The sequence below is a fragment of the Acomys russatus genome, chromosome 1 (genome assembly GCF_903995435.1).
Source record: "Acomys russatus chromosome 1, mAcoRus1.1, whole genome shotgun sequence".
NCBI lineage: Eukaryota > Metazoa > Chordata > Mammalia > Rodentia > Muridae > Acomys > Acomys russatus.
Genome location: NC_067137.1, coordinates 121,434,511 through 121,449,842, shown reverse-complemented (window position 1 = coordinate 121,449,842; position 15,332 = coordinate 121,434,511). Strand labels below are relative to the sequence as shown.

Genomic DNA, 15,332 nt, shown 5'->3' with positions numbered 1-15,332 from the left:
TAGCTAACTTGAGGTAGGAGCAGCAGCAACTGCTTTGTATTATGCTGCTGTGTTGGTACTAACCTTTGGTCTCTTCAAGAAACACCAAGGGTTGCTCCCCAAGCTGTTGCTCCCACCTTGGCATGTAGCCTTCACTGTGGATAACAGAAATTGGATGTTCACTAAGGGGATGCCTGTAGCATAGCTGGTCATAATTAGAGGCTGGTACTGCATACGAACCTCAAGGGTATTTTTCTCTTTCCTATCCTGGGCAGGTGACAAAGTCAGTCCACAAATACTCCGAAACCCTTTAGCCTGCCACATGTCCGTTTAGGAAAAGTCATGTAAAGATCGTGGGGTAAATGATTGGTAGACACTATTCCATTGTTCACCCAAGAATGTGTTAGTAATGTCTGTCATCTAGAACTTTATCTAGGATAAGGGAAATGCACAGTCTTTGGCAAAACACTCATTACAAACCCTCGGAAGTGAGTCTTGGTCTTCTGGTACTTGCGAGAATGGTGCTTTCTCCAGTTTTCACAAGTGAGCACCTTTAAACACGTTCACTATGTGATCCAATCGTATCTTTTGAGTAGTGAGCTGCTGGTACTGTTCTCTGGAAGCTAGCCAGGTTTATTTCTACCAGATCAATTATTAGTGTCAATTAATTATTAAGCAAGAACTAAAGGCTTCACAACATTTATACTAGTTGACTTCTACTATCAGTTAGGAAGTATGGCTCTGTTACACTTTTTACACTTGCACAGAACGTAAGTATTTTACTGTTCTTTTGAGTTGTGCATTTGGGACCAAGTTGAAAATTTTGCTCTGTTGTCTGATGTTAAAAAACTTTGTGCCTTTATTTAAAGGCTTTGAAACATCCGGGGTATTTGTAGTGCTTCATTCCAGGATAAACTCTGCTGTTAGGGTGTGTAAAATGGTAAAAGTCTTTGTCGCTTTTTCTGCACTTGTAGGGTTTGTCTTGAGTGTGATTTTTTTTGTGTTTAGTGTTAAGTTGAAGAGCTATAGAGGCATTCTCAGGCTCTGAACACATGCCGGTTTCTGTCTCATGTGTGGACTCAAAGTAAGAGATGGCCAACAATTAGATTTTTTTCCACATTAAAAAATCATGTGTTTCTCTCCAAAGTGAATTCTGTGGTGTCTAGTAAAGAATTCTAAGAATTTGGTACTCTTATTTGTAGGGTAGAATTAATTCTGATTCTGAGAAAATTGTGAATGGTCATCATAGACTTTGCTACATTCACTGCCTCTGTAGGACTTACCCCAGTTTGAATTATAGGACATTACATGAGCTTTTGACTATGTACGAAGGGTTTACTAGATTATTTACATTTGATGGTTTTACTCATGTATGAATTCTCTGATGTTTTCTAAGGTTTGAACACTGACTAAAGGACTTGCCACATTCATTGCATTTGTATGGTTTCTCGCCTGTATGGATTCTCTGGTGTTGAGTAAGGTTTGTGCAGTGGATAAAAGCTTTACCACACTCCTTACATTTGTAAGGTTTCTCTCCTGTGTGAATTCTCTGGTGTTTGGTAAAAGATGAACGACAGTTAAAGGCTTTTCCACAGACTTCACATTTGTAGGGTTTTTCTCCAGTGTGAATTCTCTGGTGTTTTTTCAAGCTTGAACACTGGGTAAAGGCTTTTCCACATTGCTCACATTTGTAGGGTTTCTCTCCAGTATGAATTCTCTGGTGTTCACTGAGGGTTGAGCTTTGGGTAAAGGCTTTGCCACATTCTGCACATCTGTAGGGCTTCTCCCCAGTGTGGATCACCTGGTGTTTTTTAAGGCTTGCACACTGGGTAAAGGATTTCTCACAGTGGTCACATTTGTAAGGTTTCTCTCCGGTGTGGATTCTCTGGTGCTGACTCAGAATTGAGCAGTGGTTAAAGCTTCTGCCACATTCTGCACATCTGTAGGGCTTCTCTCCAGTGTGGATTCTCTGGTGTTTTTTAAGGCTTGCACACTGGGTAAAGGACTTCCCACATATTTTACATTTGTAGGGTTTCTCTCCTGTGTGAATTATGCTGTGTTTACTGTAACTTGAGCAATACTTAAAGGCTTTGCCACATTCATTGCATTTGTAGGATTTCTGGGCATGCTGAATTCTACGCGTAAAAAGGTTTGAGGTTTCATCAAACTTTGTGTCACAATCTATATTCTTGTAATGATTATCTTGAATATAGTTACATCGAGGGCTAGTAAGCTTTGAACACCGAGTAAAGACATTTTCACAATTGAAAAGTTTCTTTGGAAAAGTACACTGACGTTTGTTGGGACCTGAGCAATGGTCAAAGTTATTATGTACTTTGTTACACTGACCAGATTTCTCTACAATAGTCATATTTTTGCAATTATTTAGTGTAGATCCATTACTAAAAGCTTTGCTAGTTTCTTTACACATGTAAGGGTGTTTCCAAATATCTGTATCTTGATCTTGGCTACTCAACAGTGGATCAGTAGCAGGCAACCCACGATCATTAGTATTGTGCATGTGGCTGTAGGAAGGATCTATCTGCTGGTGGAAGAGTAAGGATCTTTCGGGATAGGAAGTGTCTACTTGATCACTTTTAGAGATCAGTTCTCTGTTTCTCACTCCATTGTCTCTGGAATTCTTTGAGTAAAAGATTAATCCCTCTTTCAGATCTTCCAAACTCCCTTTCAAAGTTAAGTTATGCTGAAAATTTTCCTGTAGATATTTATGTTCATAGATACACGGCTCATCAAAAGTACCGGTACTAGCATGAGCCTTTTTCATAGCTGTCTTCTGTTCTTGATCTCTGTTGTCAATGACATCTTTGGTGTTGCTTGTGTTCACACACTGGTTGTGTCCACCACAGTAGGCTGTCTGACCTTTACTCTCATCTACATCTGCCCAGTCTGCCTGTAAGTGTAAACTCTGAAGGCCACGACTTCCACTAGTCACTTTGTCGAAGGAGTATTTTAAGATCTCTTCTGGTGAAAAGTTATGTGTACACTGATGAGAAAAGGCTGAAATAAACAAACAAACAAACAAATTAATTTAATTGACTGTGGTGATCATAGCTTATAAATACATGTAAGGTTAAATCAGCTGGGAACACCTGGAGTTCCACATCTGGAACACCTGGAGAAACCACAGGACCAAAGGTTGTCATTACTCTCTTGGATGTTAACTTCAGAGAACTCAATGACCAAGTTGGACTTGTGCAGCCTCCCGTAACCAGTTAAGAAAGTCACAGCACTACAAGCTACCACAGAGCCGAGGACAGTCTCACTGCTGCAGAAGCAAAGTTTGTTACTTTTGTCAACCACAACCCTTCTTTTCCCTATATAACACAGGTAATTAGGAAAATTCAAATCTCCATCTCCATCAGGGGAAAAAAAATGAGCACAGACATACCTTTTTGTTTTTTTCCTTTTCTTTTGTATGAGCTGTCTGAAACCTGGTTATCTATAATGACAGATTATAGGAGCTACCAGGCATATTTTACATGACAGTTTTGTAAAACTGAGACCAAAGGCAAACACTATTTTGGTACTCTAAATTGTCAGCAGGATATAGAGCCCATGCTGGCTAACGAAATCTGTGTAAGGACACAGAACTCCATACAACAGATGTCCCAGGGATAGGTTTCAGCATCCTCAATAACCAAAAGCACAAAGGAAGACATCCTGTAGAGAGAAAAAAAAGTAACTCTCTGGATGTAAAGCTAACGACTTCACCACTGTTTTGATATTCCTGTTGTTTACTGATTTATTTATTAAAAATAAATTTGACCTATTTATCATGTACAGCATGCTGTTTTAAAGTACATGCTTATGTGGAATGACAAAATCTATCTACTTCACACATTATCATTTCATATAATTATAATTTCTGTACTTCCCATCCGTTTCCTTCGTATGTCTCAAGAACACATGTTACATATACTTATGATCTACAAGGTTCTGGATGTTCTTATGCCTGCCTCTTTCAAATAAATCTAGATCCCTACTAAGCAGCACCTGTCTAGCAGCTTTATGTTTATTTCAGTTTTATTGTTTATTCATCTTCGGCCACTACTACTTCGGCAGCAACCCAAGTTGACACCCATTGGTTATGCACCCCTTTTCACTCACTTTTATTTCTGAGGTTAAATTCAGAGTGCACATTAGGATGTTCATTTTCTGTGTCTGTCTGACTTCATTCTAAGTCCTGCACTTTTAACCATGCTGCATAAAGTGAGATGATTTTGATCTTTCTCTTTTATATAGCTGAATATTAATCCATTGTGCATATGGACCATACACTCTTTTTACAAATGTCTAATTACTTTAAGAGGTGTCAATGCGCACGTGTGTGTGTGTGTGTGTGTGTGTGTGTGTGTGTGTGTGTGTGAGTATATGTCTGTGAGTGCCAGATCCATCAGATCTCTCTGGAACTGGAGTCACAGGTAGTTGTGAACTGTTCAATGTGGGAACTGAGAACCAAATTCTGGTCTTCAGCAAGAGCAGTTTGTGTTCTTAAATACTTAGGTCTCTCTTTAGCCCCTGAATCATTTATTCATTTGTACAGACATTAACTTTTATTTTGGCTACTTCAAGCCACGCCACACTACACAATCTATGAGTGATCTTCTCAACAGAGTGATTTGCTATTGTCTGCCAAAATGTTCAGTCCCTGGCTTGCTGGAACAAATACGCATTTGGTTTTTAAGGTACCTCCGCGCTGTCATCCTCCATAACTGTTATAATTTGTTGCTCATTATTTTTTAAATGGGAAAATTCCAATGAACGCTTACACAGAATACAGAGAAACAGAGAGGGATGACTCAGTGGGAAGAACATGAAAAATGCTGCAAATTCATTGTTCAAAAACTGACTTACAAATTTTATAAACAGAAATAACCATCTGAAAGACAGCATGTTAATAAAACACTGAAGTCAAGAAAGTGAGATTACAAAGAAATGAACACCAAAAGCAAACACTATAGGTGATGAATTTAGTATGAAGAAATGGTAGAAAAGCTAGAAATATGATGAAGAAACACACCAGAACTTAAGCAGCTTGATTAGTTGTGAGAGGGCGAGAGATGGAGTGAAAAGCGACACACACATTAGAGCCTACGTCTCAGTGACAGTGATGTGTCCTCCCACTGGTGCTAATGCGACCTCTGTGGAGCTCTTGAAGACTCACTGCAGTCCAGAGATAAGACGGAGAGCGCTGAACGTGCTGAAGGAACACAACCTAAGACACGTTGCACCCAGCCGATGCGTCCGTCAAAGTGAAGGGACAACACAGACGTGCTCTAAGTGACCAGCACCCCTAGACTTCCCTACTGTTACACGGCAACACAAATAACAAAAATTCAAAGCTCTGTGAAAAATCAAATACAGAGTAGGAGAATTCCATGGACTTAGGAGGACGCACAGCACATTTTAAATTTCTGAATAGAATTTTAAAGACAAAAGCAAAAGCTTTATCATAAGCCTCTGTTAAAACACTCTAAACAAAACATCTGTATTATCAATATTACAGGAGAGGGAAATGTAACTATAAGGATAATTTGTATGGAATGGAGATTACATTGTCAGGAAAAAAAAACAAAAAGAAAATTACACTGTATCACAGGAGTCTCTTTCACATGTAAGTATTCAGGAATGCTAAAGAATCATGAAGGAATGGGCCAAAGAGAACTGGTATGTCCACAATTATGTCATAAAAAATATACACTTTCAGCCAGAAACAGTTATGTGAAAATGAGATACAATTTAAGACAGAAACTGTAATGAAAGAAACCAACAATCTTAACAAGTTTTCTGTTTTCCTTTATTAACTGGACAGAAGCCAGAGTCTTCCGAGAGGAGGGAACCTCAACTGAGAAAACACCTTCATAGGACTGGGAGGGAGGAAGTCCATGCCGGATGATCGATGTGGGAGAGCCCAGCCCATCGTTGCTGGTGCCACCCCTGGATAGCGGTCCTGGGCTGAGCAGGGAGCACTCCAGGGGCCTTTCCTGTCTGCAGGTCCCTGTCCTGTTTGAGTTCCTGCTCTGACTTCCCTAGGTCACACACTGTAGTGCGGAATGTAACCCTTTCCTCCCCACGCTGCTGCTGGTCATGGTATTTTATCAAAGCCATAGAAACTGTAACGGAGACATGAAACAACCTTTTCTCTGGGAGAGTGTAATTGTAATAAATACAGCACAAACACTGAGAACTGAAGTAAAACACCGAGAGCCCTAGGAGAAGAAAGACTTCACACCCCGACTTCTCATACTGTAAAATGAAACTAGGTAGAGCATGAATCAGGAAACAAATCCTGAAGAAACACACAATCAGACAGGAACAAGTACTAAGCTGGATTACCTGGTAGGACACAAAACTGGCCCTAATAAACAGGAGAGTGCTGAAGTTCACTTCTAACTAAAATGTAATAGCAGACACCGGCAGTGGAGGAGAAGGGAAACTACGCGTCCTTTAAAGGACGTACTCTTGACTGTGGAATTGCTGCATCATGAGAAGTTAAAATTAAGATGACTGCCATATCCAACACAATCCAGACAGTCCACTTAACCCCCATCAAAACCTGAAAATGATTCTTAGCAGCAGTGCCTACAGCAATTCAAAAACTCAGATGAGTGTCTCATGTTAAGGAAGGGTTCAATACTCGTAAGGAAAAAAAAAAAAAGGAAGCATCGGGTTTCCTGACACAGGCATATTCAAATGAACAGTGATGGCCACAGTTCTCGACAATTCTCTGTTGTTCCGTGCACACGGAAATCAGGAGTGCATAATGTACACTTGGTGATGGCCAAATGAAGATGCACTTTCGCATCAAGGTTAACTGCAGCACCACTCATAACAGCGAACTGAAAGCAGCCCAGTTCCCCCTGACAACAATGGGTGGAGGCAACATGGAACACGCACGCAGCGCAATATGACGCAGCCCTGTGGGGCGCGCCTCGATCTGTGCATCTCTCACCTGGGTCCCCCGCTTCATCCTTCCTACCTAGCAGGACCAACGCACTGCTCTGGTCACTGCACGCCCCAGGGCTCCTTTGCTTGTTTCCAAAGAGGTAACCAGTAGGACTCAGAGACTGTAAGACTTGATTGTCAGAAAAGAGAACAACTGAGGCATCTGCCCCAGGACTATGCTCAACGGGAGAGAGAAGACTCACTAGAGAGTCAAGAACAACACTGGTCCAAATGTGGTTTTTCAAAAGACACATGAGACATTTTCAATTGGCGAATACTGAGCTCCATCTCTAACTACAATGAAATCAAAGTTGAAGAGGAAAAGCTAGACCTTAATATGTAGATTAGAATGTTAGAGGCCATAGAATTTTTGCTGCAATCACCACTAATCTAAAGGCAGGACGTTTACTGACTCCAGAAAGAGGAAGCAGACAAAGTCAAAGATTAAAGGGGACGTCTCTTATGCACGCCAGTGACCCCACAACTGTTCTTTAAAACACAGGTTTGTATCAGCTATGAAAAGCACAGGTTACGACAGACATTTCAGAAAGGAAAGGCATTAGATGCTGGCAGTGTGTCGGGGGCTCAGTAGGGATGCCGTCCTCACCCACAGAGGCCAGGTTTCGGTAGTTTTCTAACATCACATCCCTGTACAGTGTCTGCTGAGGAGGGTCCAGGCATTCCCACTCATCTGGAGTGAAGTCAATGGCCACGTCACTGAATGTCAACTGGTCCTGAAACAAAATGAAGACAGACAAATGCCACGCCGATCAGAGTTTTTAGTGTCAACCAAGACGAAGTGAGAGCTACAGGTGATGGTTCAGGCAGGCGAAATTCTTCAGTAGGGGGATTTTTCTATCATGCTCGCCCATACTCGGTAGCATCTTACCTGAGTAGGTATGGCATGGCACCTGCCAAACCAGTGTGAACATTACAGCCATAGGGCACTCACAGTGTCACAAAGCATTACCATCAACATGGGCACGGTATAAACCAATGTGACACAGCGACACCGTCTGCCGCATAATTGATGAGATGAGAAAGTCAAAGTGAATTAGATGGGCACTGATTCTAATTCGGGAGTTCAGGAGTCAGGTTTCTGAGGACATAGGTCAGTAATAACGCTGATGTCAGAGTCCAAGGGCAGCTCATTAGCAGCACGAGGCAGAACACCAGTGGAAGAACTCACTGGTATATTTGATTTTTAAAGTGGTCATGCACTTCATTATAATAGGAAGTACAGCAAAAACAATCTTTCCATGGTGTTTCTTTTTTTCTACATCATTTTGTCAAATACATAGCAAACAGTAAAATCCAGGTTCTAACCAAATGTACCTGGTCTACGATTCAGATAGAAACATAAAAGTTAAAAAACTAAAAGCTGGTGTGGTGGCGCACATCTTTAATCCCAGCACTCAGGAGGCAGAGGCAGGGAGATCTCTGTTGAGTTCAAGGCCAGCCTGGTGTACAAAGAGAGTTCCAGGACAGTCGGGGCCAAACAAAGAAACCCTGTCTTTAAAAAACCAAACCCAAACCCAAAACAAAACAAAAAAGACCTCAAGCAGTTTTCACATGAGATTGAGAATGGAAATGTGTTAAAATGGTAGCAAAACCAAAACTGATCAAATAAAACATTTATGTTTCATTTCTAAACTTAACATGGTAGCCATAAATCCAAAACACTACACACTATGGCTGAGGATATTTCCTAGTAATAGATAGTACACATAAGACTCTGGGCTCCTCCTGAAGACAGACAGACAGACAGACAGACAGACAGACAGACACACACACACACACACACACACACACACACACACACACACACAGTCTGTAACTTCAGTTCCAGGAGATCTGACAACTGCACACACACATTCAAGGAGGCAAGATATCAATGTACATAAATATTTTTTACACAGACCTCCTAGTACTGCTTAACTCAGATGTGGGAGGAACACACTTTTAACCCTGGGCTCCTCCTGAAGATATTCTCTCTCTCTCTCTCTCTCTCTCTCTCTCTCTCTCTCTCTCTCTCTCTCTCACACACACACACACACACACACACACACACACACGCACGCACAGACCTCTCAGTACTGCTTTTGTCAGACGTGGGGGGAGGGGGACACACACTTTTAACCCCACTACTTAGGAGGTGGAGGTAGCAGGATGTACATTCAAGGCCATCCATAACTACATGGTAAGTCCAAAGAAACAGACACAAACCTGAATTACATTCTATTAAAAGAAGATTCCGTTTTAAAAAGTATTTGCTTTATGTACATTGCTATCTTGCCTGCTTGTGCGGTTGCCAGATCTACTGGAACTGGAGGTACAGACAGTTGGGAGCTGCCATATGGGTGCAGGGAATTGAACCTGGATCTTTTGGCAGAGTAGCCAGTACTTTTAACTACTAAGCCATCTCTCCAGCCCTTGCTTTTCTACACACACACACACACACACACACACACACACACACACACACGCACACACGCGCACACACACAAGATATTTAAGGGTGTCAAGCTACAATCATAGCTATAGCTTTTTAGTCATTTATTATTTGTTTTGGATTATAAACTTTAATTTGAACATACTTGGAAGAATACTAGTTTTGATTTTTTGGCTAAAAATAAGAATGTTAAAGAATTGTGTATATATGATATTGAATAAAATAAAAAGCTTTTGCACTCTGTCTACTTCCTATTTTAAAGAACATGTTCTGACCTTAGAAGAAGAGGAAGTAGCTTAAAATAACAACAAACAAGCAAACAAAACCACACTAAGCAGAAATAAGAAAAGAGGAGAAGCAAAGGTTTGCAAGCTCTGAATACGGGATTCCACAGCCCCAACTGGAGCCACACTCAGAGGAATGCATCTCTTTGCTCTTCACCCCGAGGTTCTTTAGCTTCAAGTCCTGAACCTCAGAGATCTACTTCCTAACTATTTCCACAGAGTTAAACGACAATATTCAGTGTTGGAACAAATTATATTATCTACCCTTTTCAGAGACTATAACATTTCTTTGTTATGTGATAACATATAAAAAATTCCATAAGCAATCCACCATTTGTGGATATGTGTAGGACTTGCAAAGTCCACTCCCATTCAACTGGGAACAAAACCAAAATTGGCATTGTCAATGCCATAAAACATGTTTATCTTGAACACAACTTCGAACAGCCTGTGTTACCAGGTAAGCCGAGAGACAGAGAAGGTAAGATCTGCACACATTGTAGCCAGGAAGCAAGCACCCTTCAGAAGCTGTTTGTGACCACACTTTCTCTGTGGCATCTGTATGACCCATCTGTAAACTGTGGACCAAAGAACGTTCTTTGGTAATTTGTTTCATAAATTGATTACGTAGTTCTGCAGCATGAATTGTATAGATAACATATCCATTAAAAAGCTGAGCCCATCTTAAACCTTCTAGTCGATTTGTTTCAGAACTAAACACAAAATACAACTGGAAAATGACATGTTTAGCTTAAGGTTGGTAGTGAAACTCTCTGCTAGTCTATAAGTGGAGAGTTATATTCTACAAAAGCCCTCCCCCCTTTAAGATGATACATACGATGAGAAGTCAGCATGAACATGTCACTTACATACATGTAACATTACATGCATACAATAAGTCAGCATGAACATGTCACCTGAACCCATGTAACATTACACACATGTAACATACATATGAGAAGTCAGCACAAACATGTCACACACATGTAACATTATGTCTTGGGTCACTGCATCAGAAAATGCAGATCAATAAACAATAAAGGTAGATGGCACTAAGGCTCTCGGCATGAGCCCACTCGCTACCACTCTCCCAGCTGCTGCAGTCTACTGGGCCACTCACCTCACCACTACCTCTGTGAGATGCGTGTCTGTACTGCTTTGAGATGAGGAACCACACACAGACCAGGCATGCCTTAAGCTCTAAATTTTCCTGTGCCTCGGTCAATAATGGCTTCTGGAAGCCCGAGTCTGGGCTCTGTACCCCCCAGCTCCTCTCGAGCTGATCATACCACTTGACTCCAGGCCTGCCAACTCTGCCTGGAAGGAGTTTGTGCACACAGTGAAGGACCCAGTTAACACCTTCCACTGGACTAGACCCTGGACCTGCAGGCTCTGGGAGAGAGCGGACCTGAGCACATGTGATCTTCTGGCTTAAACTGACGGACAAGTTTTCTATGGGCTGCAACTCTGAAGAGCAGTAGCGGCTGCTGTTTATTCCAGGAAGTGTTACGGTGCATGCTGCCAGTGGCTACCTGACAGCATGGAGTCTAAGAACTTCAGTCAGTCGATACAGCACACAGTCGACAGGTGCCAGGTCAGTGCTGTAAGTGTCCCACGGACCACAGAACCAACTAATCAGGCCTCAGAGGGACTGAAGCTGCAATCAGGGAGCCTAGACGGGTCTGCCCTAGTCCTCTGCATGTTATGGTTGTGTAGTTTGCTGTTCTTGTGGGAAGTGGGGCTGTCTCTGACTCTCTTGCCTGCTCTTGAGGCCCTCTTCGTCCTACTGTGTTGCCTCGCCCAACCTTGATATGAGGGTATGTGCCTAGTCTTACTGTAACTTGTAATGTGATGTTCACTTGATATCCCTGGGAAGCCTGCTCTTTCCTGAAGGGAAATGGAGGGGTGGATCTGGGGAAGAGAGTAGACGGCAGGGGAGGAGGGAGGGGGAAACTGCAGATGGAATGTAATATATCAGAGGAAAATTTAAAAGCAAAAGTGCTCCAGTACCCACGGGTACATTAGAAAGAAAACCTTGGCACAGAATTGTTTAAAGTATAAATTCAATGAAGCTATTTTTAAAAACATGAAACAGTGACCACATGGCCTCGCAGTCACAAAGGGACTGACGTCATAGTATTGACGAAATGGCTATTCCCCCAGGCTGACTACAATACTGTTTTTAGTAGTCAACGCAGTACACAGCAAAGAGCCTCTTAGATCAGAGTCTACTAGGCTCAGGGCATGCAGCCGCTCCCTCCCTGCACCCCACACCTCAGGCTGTTTTCTAAGGAGAGGACACAGTGGTCAATATGGGGCTAGATAGTACATAGCAGCTGTGGACACGCGGTGCCAGGCCCAGGTGCAGGAAATAACTACAGCTCAGAGTGTGGGCAAACCGTCATGTAGATAAAGGGACAACGCAATCCAAAAGCATTGTGGGAAGGTGTCTGTGGCCTTGACAACGAAAGAGTACAAAATCAAGTCCAATCAAAGACTTCTTAAAAACAAAGAAACAAACAAACGGGGCGTTGAAAGGGGAACTATTAAACAGAAGACAAATCCCCATAAAGTGCCGCCCAGATGATACCCTACACGCATGACATGGCCCTTGCGCCCAAAGTGTCAGAAGTGATTAAATGCACAAGACTTGCAAAAGGCTGTATATCTGTCAGCACTTCCCTCACCCCTCCCTGAGGATTTAGGGGCAGTTAACAGTTCACAAGGGCTTGAGAGATACTTTCTCTACCGGTGCTGCCACTAAGAGATGCCCAGGCTCCTGTAAATAGCCCTGATGAAGCCCCTTGGGGTACGGGGAGACAGATGAAAGCGGAACTCCTAGGGAAGAAGGGGGTTAGTGGGCCGGGGCCAGGGGGGATATGAAGGGCGTGTTCAAAATACATATCATGTATAGAAATGTCATAATGAAACTCACAAAATCTTAAAAAAAAAAAACCCAATAATAAAGTGTCAAATTCATTATCTGAAAAGAAATGACAAAAGCTGTCTGACTGAAATACACCGTGGTGAACCATCAATTGATTATAACTTTTTGGGAATGATACTCGTATCTGCGATGTAGAACTTAATTGCCAGACCTAGGTAGGCACTGTAAGCTGGGGAAAGGTTTTCCGGGTCTGAGCTCCTGCTTCCGGTACATCCACAAAGCTCACGGGGGGCGGGGGGTGGGGAGGACTTTGGGGTTGGGGCTCTCCTGCGGGAACCTCCTCCACCCTGAAGACTGGATTTTCTGATGCTCCTTCAGAGCACCTCCAGCGCTCTTGAGAAGCTGGCTGCAGAAACAGAGGCCGCTGCAGGGGAAGGAACTGGAAGCAAAAATCAGTGTTTCAGCTCAGCCCCTCCCTTCCGGGGCACGGAGGACCCTCGGTCAGCGCAGTTAGTTGCCCATCTCCGCCCTAGGCCAAGGGGACCTGGCCCGGCGCCCCTCAGGGCGCAGACTCCCTCCTACCTAACCCTCTGCGCAGCCTCGCGACCCTCGCTCACCATCTCCATGGCTCTCCAGCATCTCCAGCACCCGCAGCTCACTGAGCAACAGCGATCTCATCAAGGCCACCGGGGCTTCCAAGAGCTGGGAACCACCCTAAGACATTTTTTCAAACACAAAGGCCAGAGACAGGGTAGAGGCTCGCGAGATTGTCAAGGCCCGCCCCTTCGCTCTGTGAGTTTGATTGGCAGGTTCTCAACCAACACATTTCGCTCAAAGCGACTCCCCCCCCCCCCGCATCTCCGCGCCCCCGCGCCCCGCGCCCCAACACCTTGGTTGACATCAGACAGCACCAAACCACAGCCGAATGAGGCCCGAATGACAAGTTCTATGCTGAAACTGTTTTAGAGGCGGGCTTCCTAGGGTTTAGTTCTCTGGAGGGGGCGTGGGTAACTGTAGTTTTTTTTCTTCTGCGTAATGCCATGCGACTCATCACAGAACGATACACATACAGAACAGAGCAATAACTATTTTTCTATTTCCAAGAACTTGTTTGGGCTCTGTTTTCTTGCCTGGATGGGCAAGCCATTCCCAAGTCAGCAGTGCCCAGTACAAACGAGAGCGAGAGATTCAATCTAAAATATTCTTGTGCTCACTTTAAGAAACCAAAAGAGTTACGTGTGCTAGAGCATGCTTCATATCCCAGTGCTAAACAGGCATTAACATGCTTGGGGCCAGTGAGGATGGTTCCTTTCCTTATAATCAGCTTGGGAGGAGACCCTGGAGACCCTCCCGCCTCCCCCCCCCCCCCCCCCCCCCCCAACCTTTCCCAGGTAACACCAGTTTTAAGAAACGAAAGCCTCTCATGGGTGCTACAAATCGCTTGGGAGAACAGTCTAATATAACGCTAGCAGAAAAGGGAAATGCTTGCGTTATGCTTGCTTGAAGATTTAATTTCATATAATACAGTTTCGAATGGAACAATGATCAAGGTCCTTCAGGATTAGTTTTATTCAATATAATACAGTTCCATTAATTAATTAATTAACTCATTCACTTTACATCCCTCTCATAGTCCCCTCCCTCCCTCTTCCAGGTATCCCCCCTTCTTCCCTACCCCTCAGAAAAGGGAACAGCCCCCAACCCCCAACATCCAGGCCTGTCTAGTAGCATGAGGATTGAGAGCATCATCTACCATAGCGGCCTGGCAAGGGAGCCTCGCCAGGGGGAAGTGATTGAAAGCATGCAAGAAAGTCCTTGTCAGAGACAGCTCTTGCTTGCTCCCCATATGAGGGGACCCTCATGAAGACCAAGCTGCTCATCGGGTACATCTGTGTTGAGGGCCTAGGTACAGTTCATACATGGTCCTTGGTTGGTGTTTCAGTCTCCTCAAGACCCCCTGGGTCCAGGTTAGTTGGATCTGTGGTCTTAGTGTGGAGCTTCTGTGCCCTCTGGGTCCGTCTAACCTCCCTCCCTTTCTTCCACGAGACTCCCTGTGCTCCTCCCAAAGTTTGGCCATGAGCCTCAGCATCTGTTTGAGGGTAGAGCCTCTCAGAGGACAGCTATGCTGGGCTCCCTTCTGCAAGCTTAGCAGAGTGTCATTAATAGAGTCAGGGGTTGGCTCTCTTGCATGGTGTGGCTGGCCATTAGTTGTACATTCCCTCAATCTCTGCTCTATCTTTATCTTGCACATTTTGTAGGCAGGGTAAATTTTGGGTGGAAGGTTTTTTTTTTTTTGTTGTTGTTTGTTTGTTTGTTTTGTGGGTGGCATACCCGTTTTGTTTTTTAAAGAGTCAAGTCAACGTTTTGTTCTGATTGGCCCACCCCAAATTGCTCAGGTTTTAAAAAATATCTGAAAACAGACTCCTTCTTCCTAGATTCTAATCAACCAGTGTACTTCAGTCAGTGCTTTCTGCGAAAAGTCCTGTCTTAGTTCTTGGAGTTCTGATATAGAGTAGTCGTGATGTTGGACGATTATTTCATCAGGGTCAGTATCCTCTGTTTCAGACAGCTCTCTCTCCAGCACACTGAAGAAAGATGGCGGTCGAGGCACACTTTACTATAATAGTGGGGCATGCTTGGCTTACGTCACTGGTGGATCTGGGAGCTGCCTCTGCCCAAGTCCTTATCTGTGTCTACGGAACCTTCCTTTTTATCTGCTCTTGCCAATGTGGGCTCAACCACTTCTTGGGTTCTGAGCATAACC

At 43.5% G+C, this 15,332-nt stretch overlaps 1 protein-coding gene across 2 annotated transcripts; it reads right to left on the bottom strand.

The window, feature by feature from the left end:
- Positions 1-1,070: 1,070 nt before the first annotated feature.
- On the bottom strand, positions 1,071-13,344 carry LOC127194985 (zinc finger protein 480-like). 2 transcript variants are annotated; one of them, XM_051152480.1, is made up of 3 exons: positions 13,186-13,344; positions 7,553-7,679; positions 1,071-2,997 (listed from the first exon to the last, which is right to left on the bottom strand). In XM_051152480.1, the coding sequence occupies exons 1-3, from the start codon at positions 13,192-13,194 to the stop codon at positions 1,346-1,348; spliced, it is 1,788 nt and encodes a 595-aa protein (XP_051008437.1). In that variant the 5' UTR covers positions 13,195-13,344; the 3' UTR covers positions 1,071-1,345. The 2 variants fall into 2 exon arrangements, with proteins under 2 accessions (XP_051008437.1, XP_051008438.1); XM_051152481.1 differs by having other exon boundaries at positions 13,151-13,324.
- Positions 13,345-15,332: the final 1,988 nt, after the last annotated feature.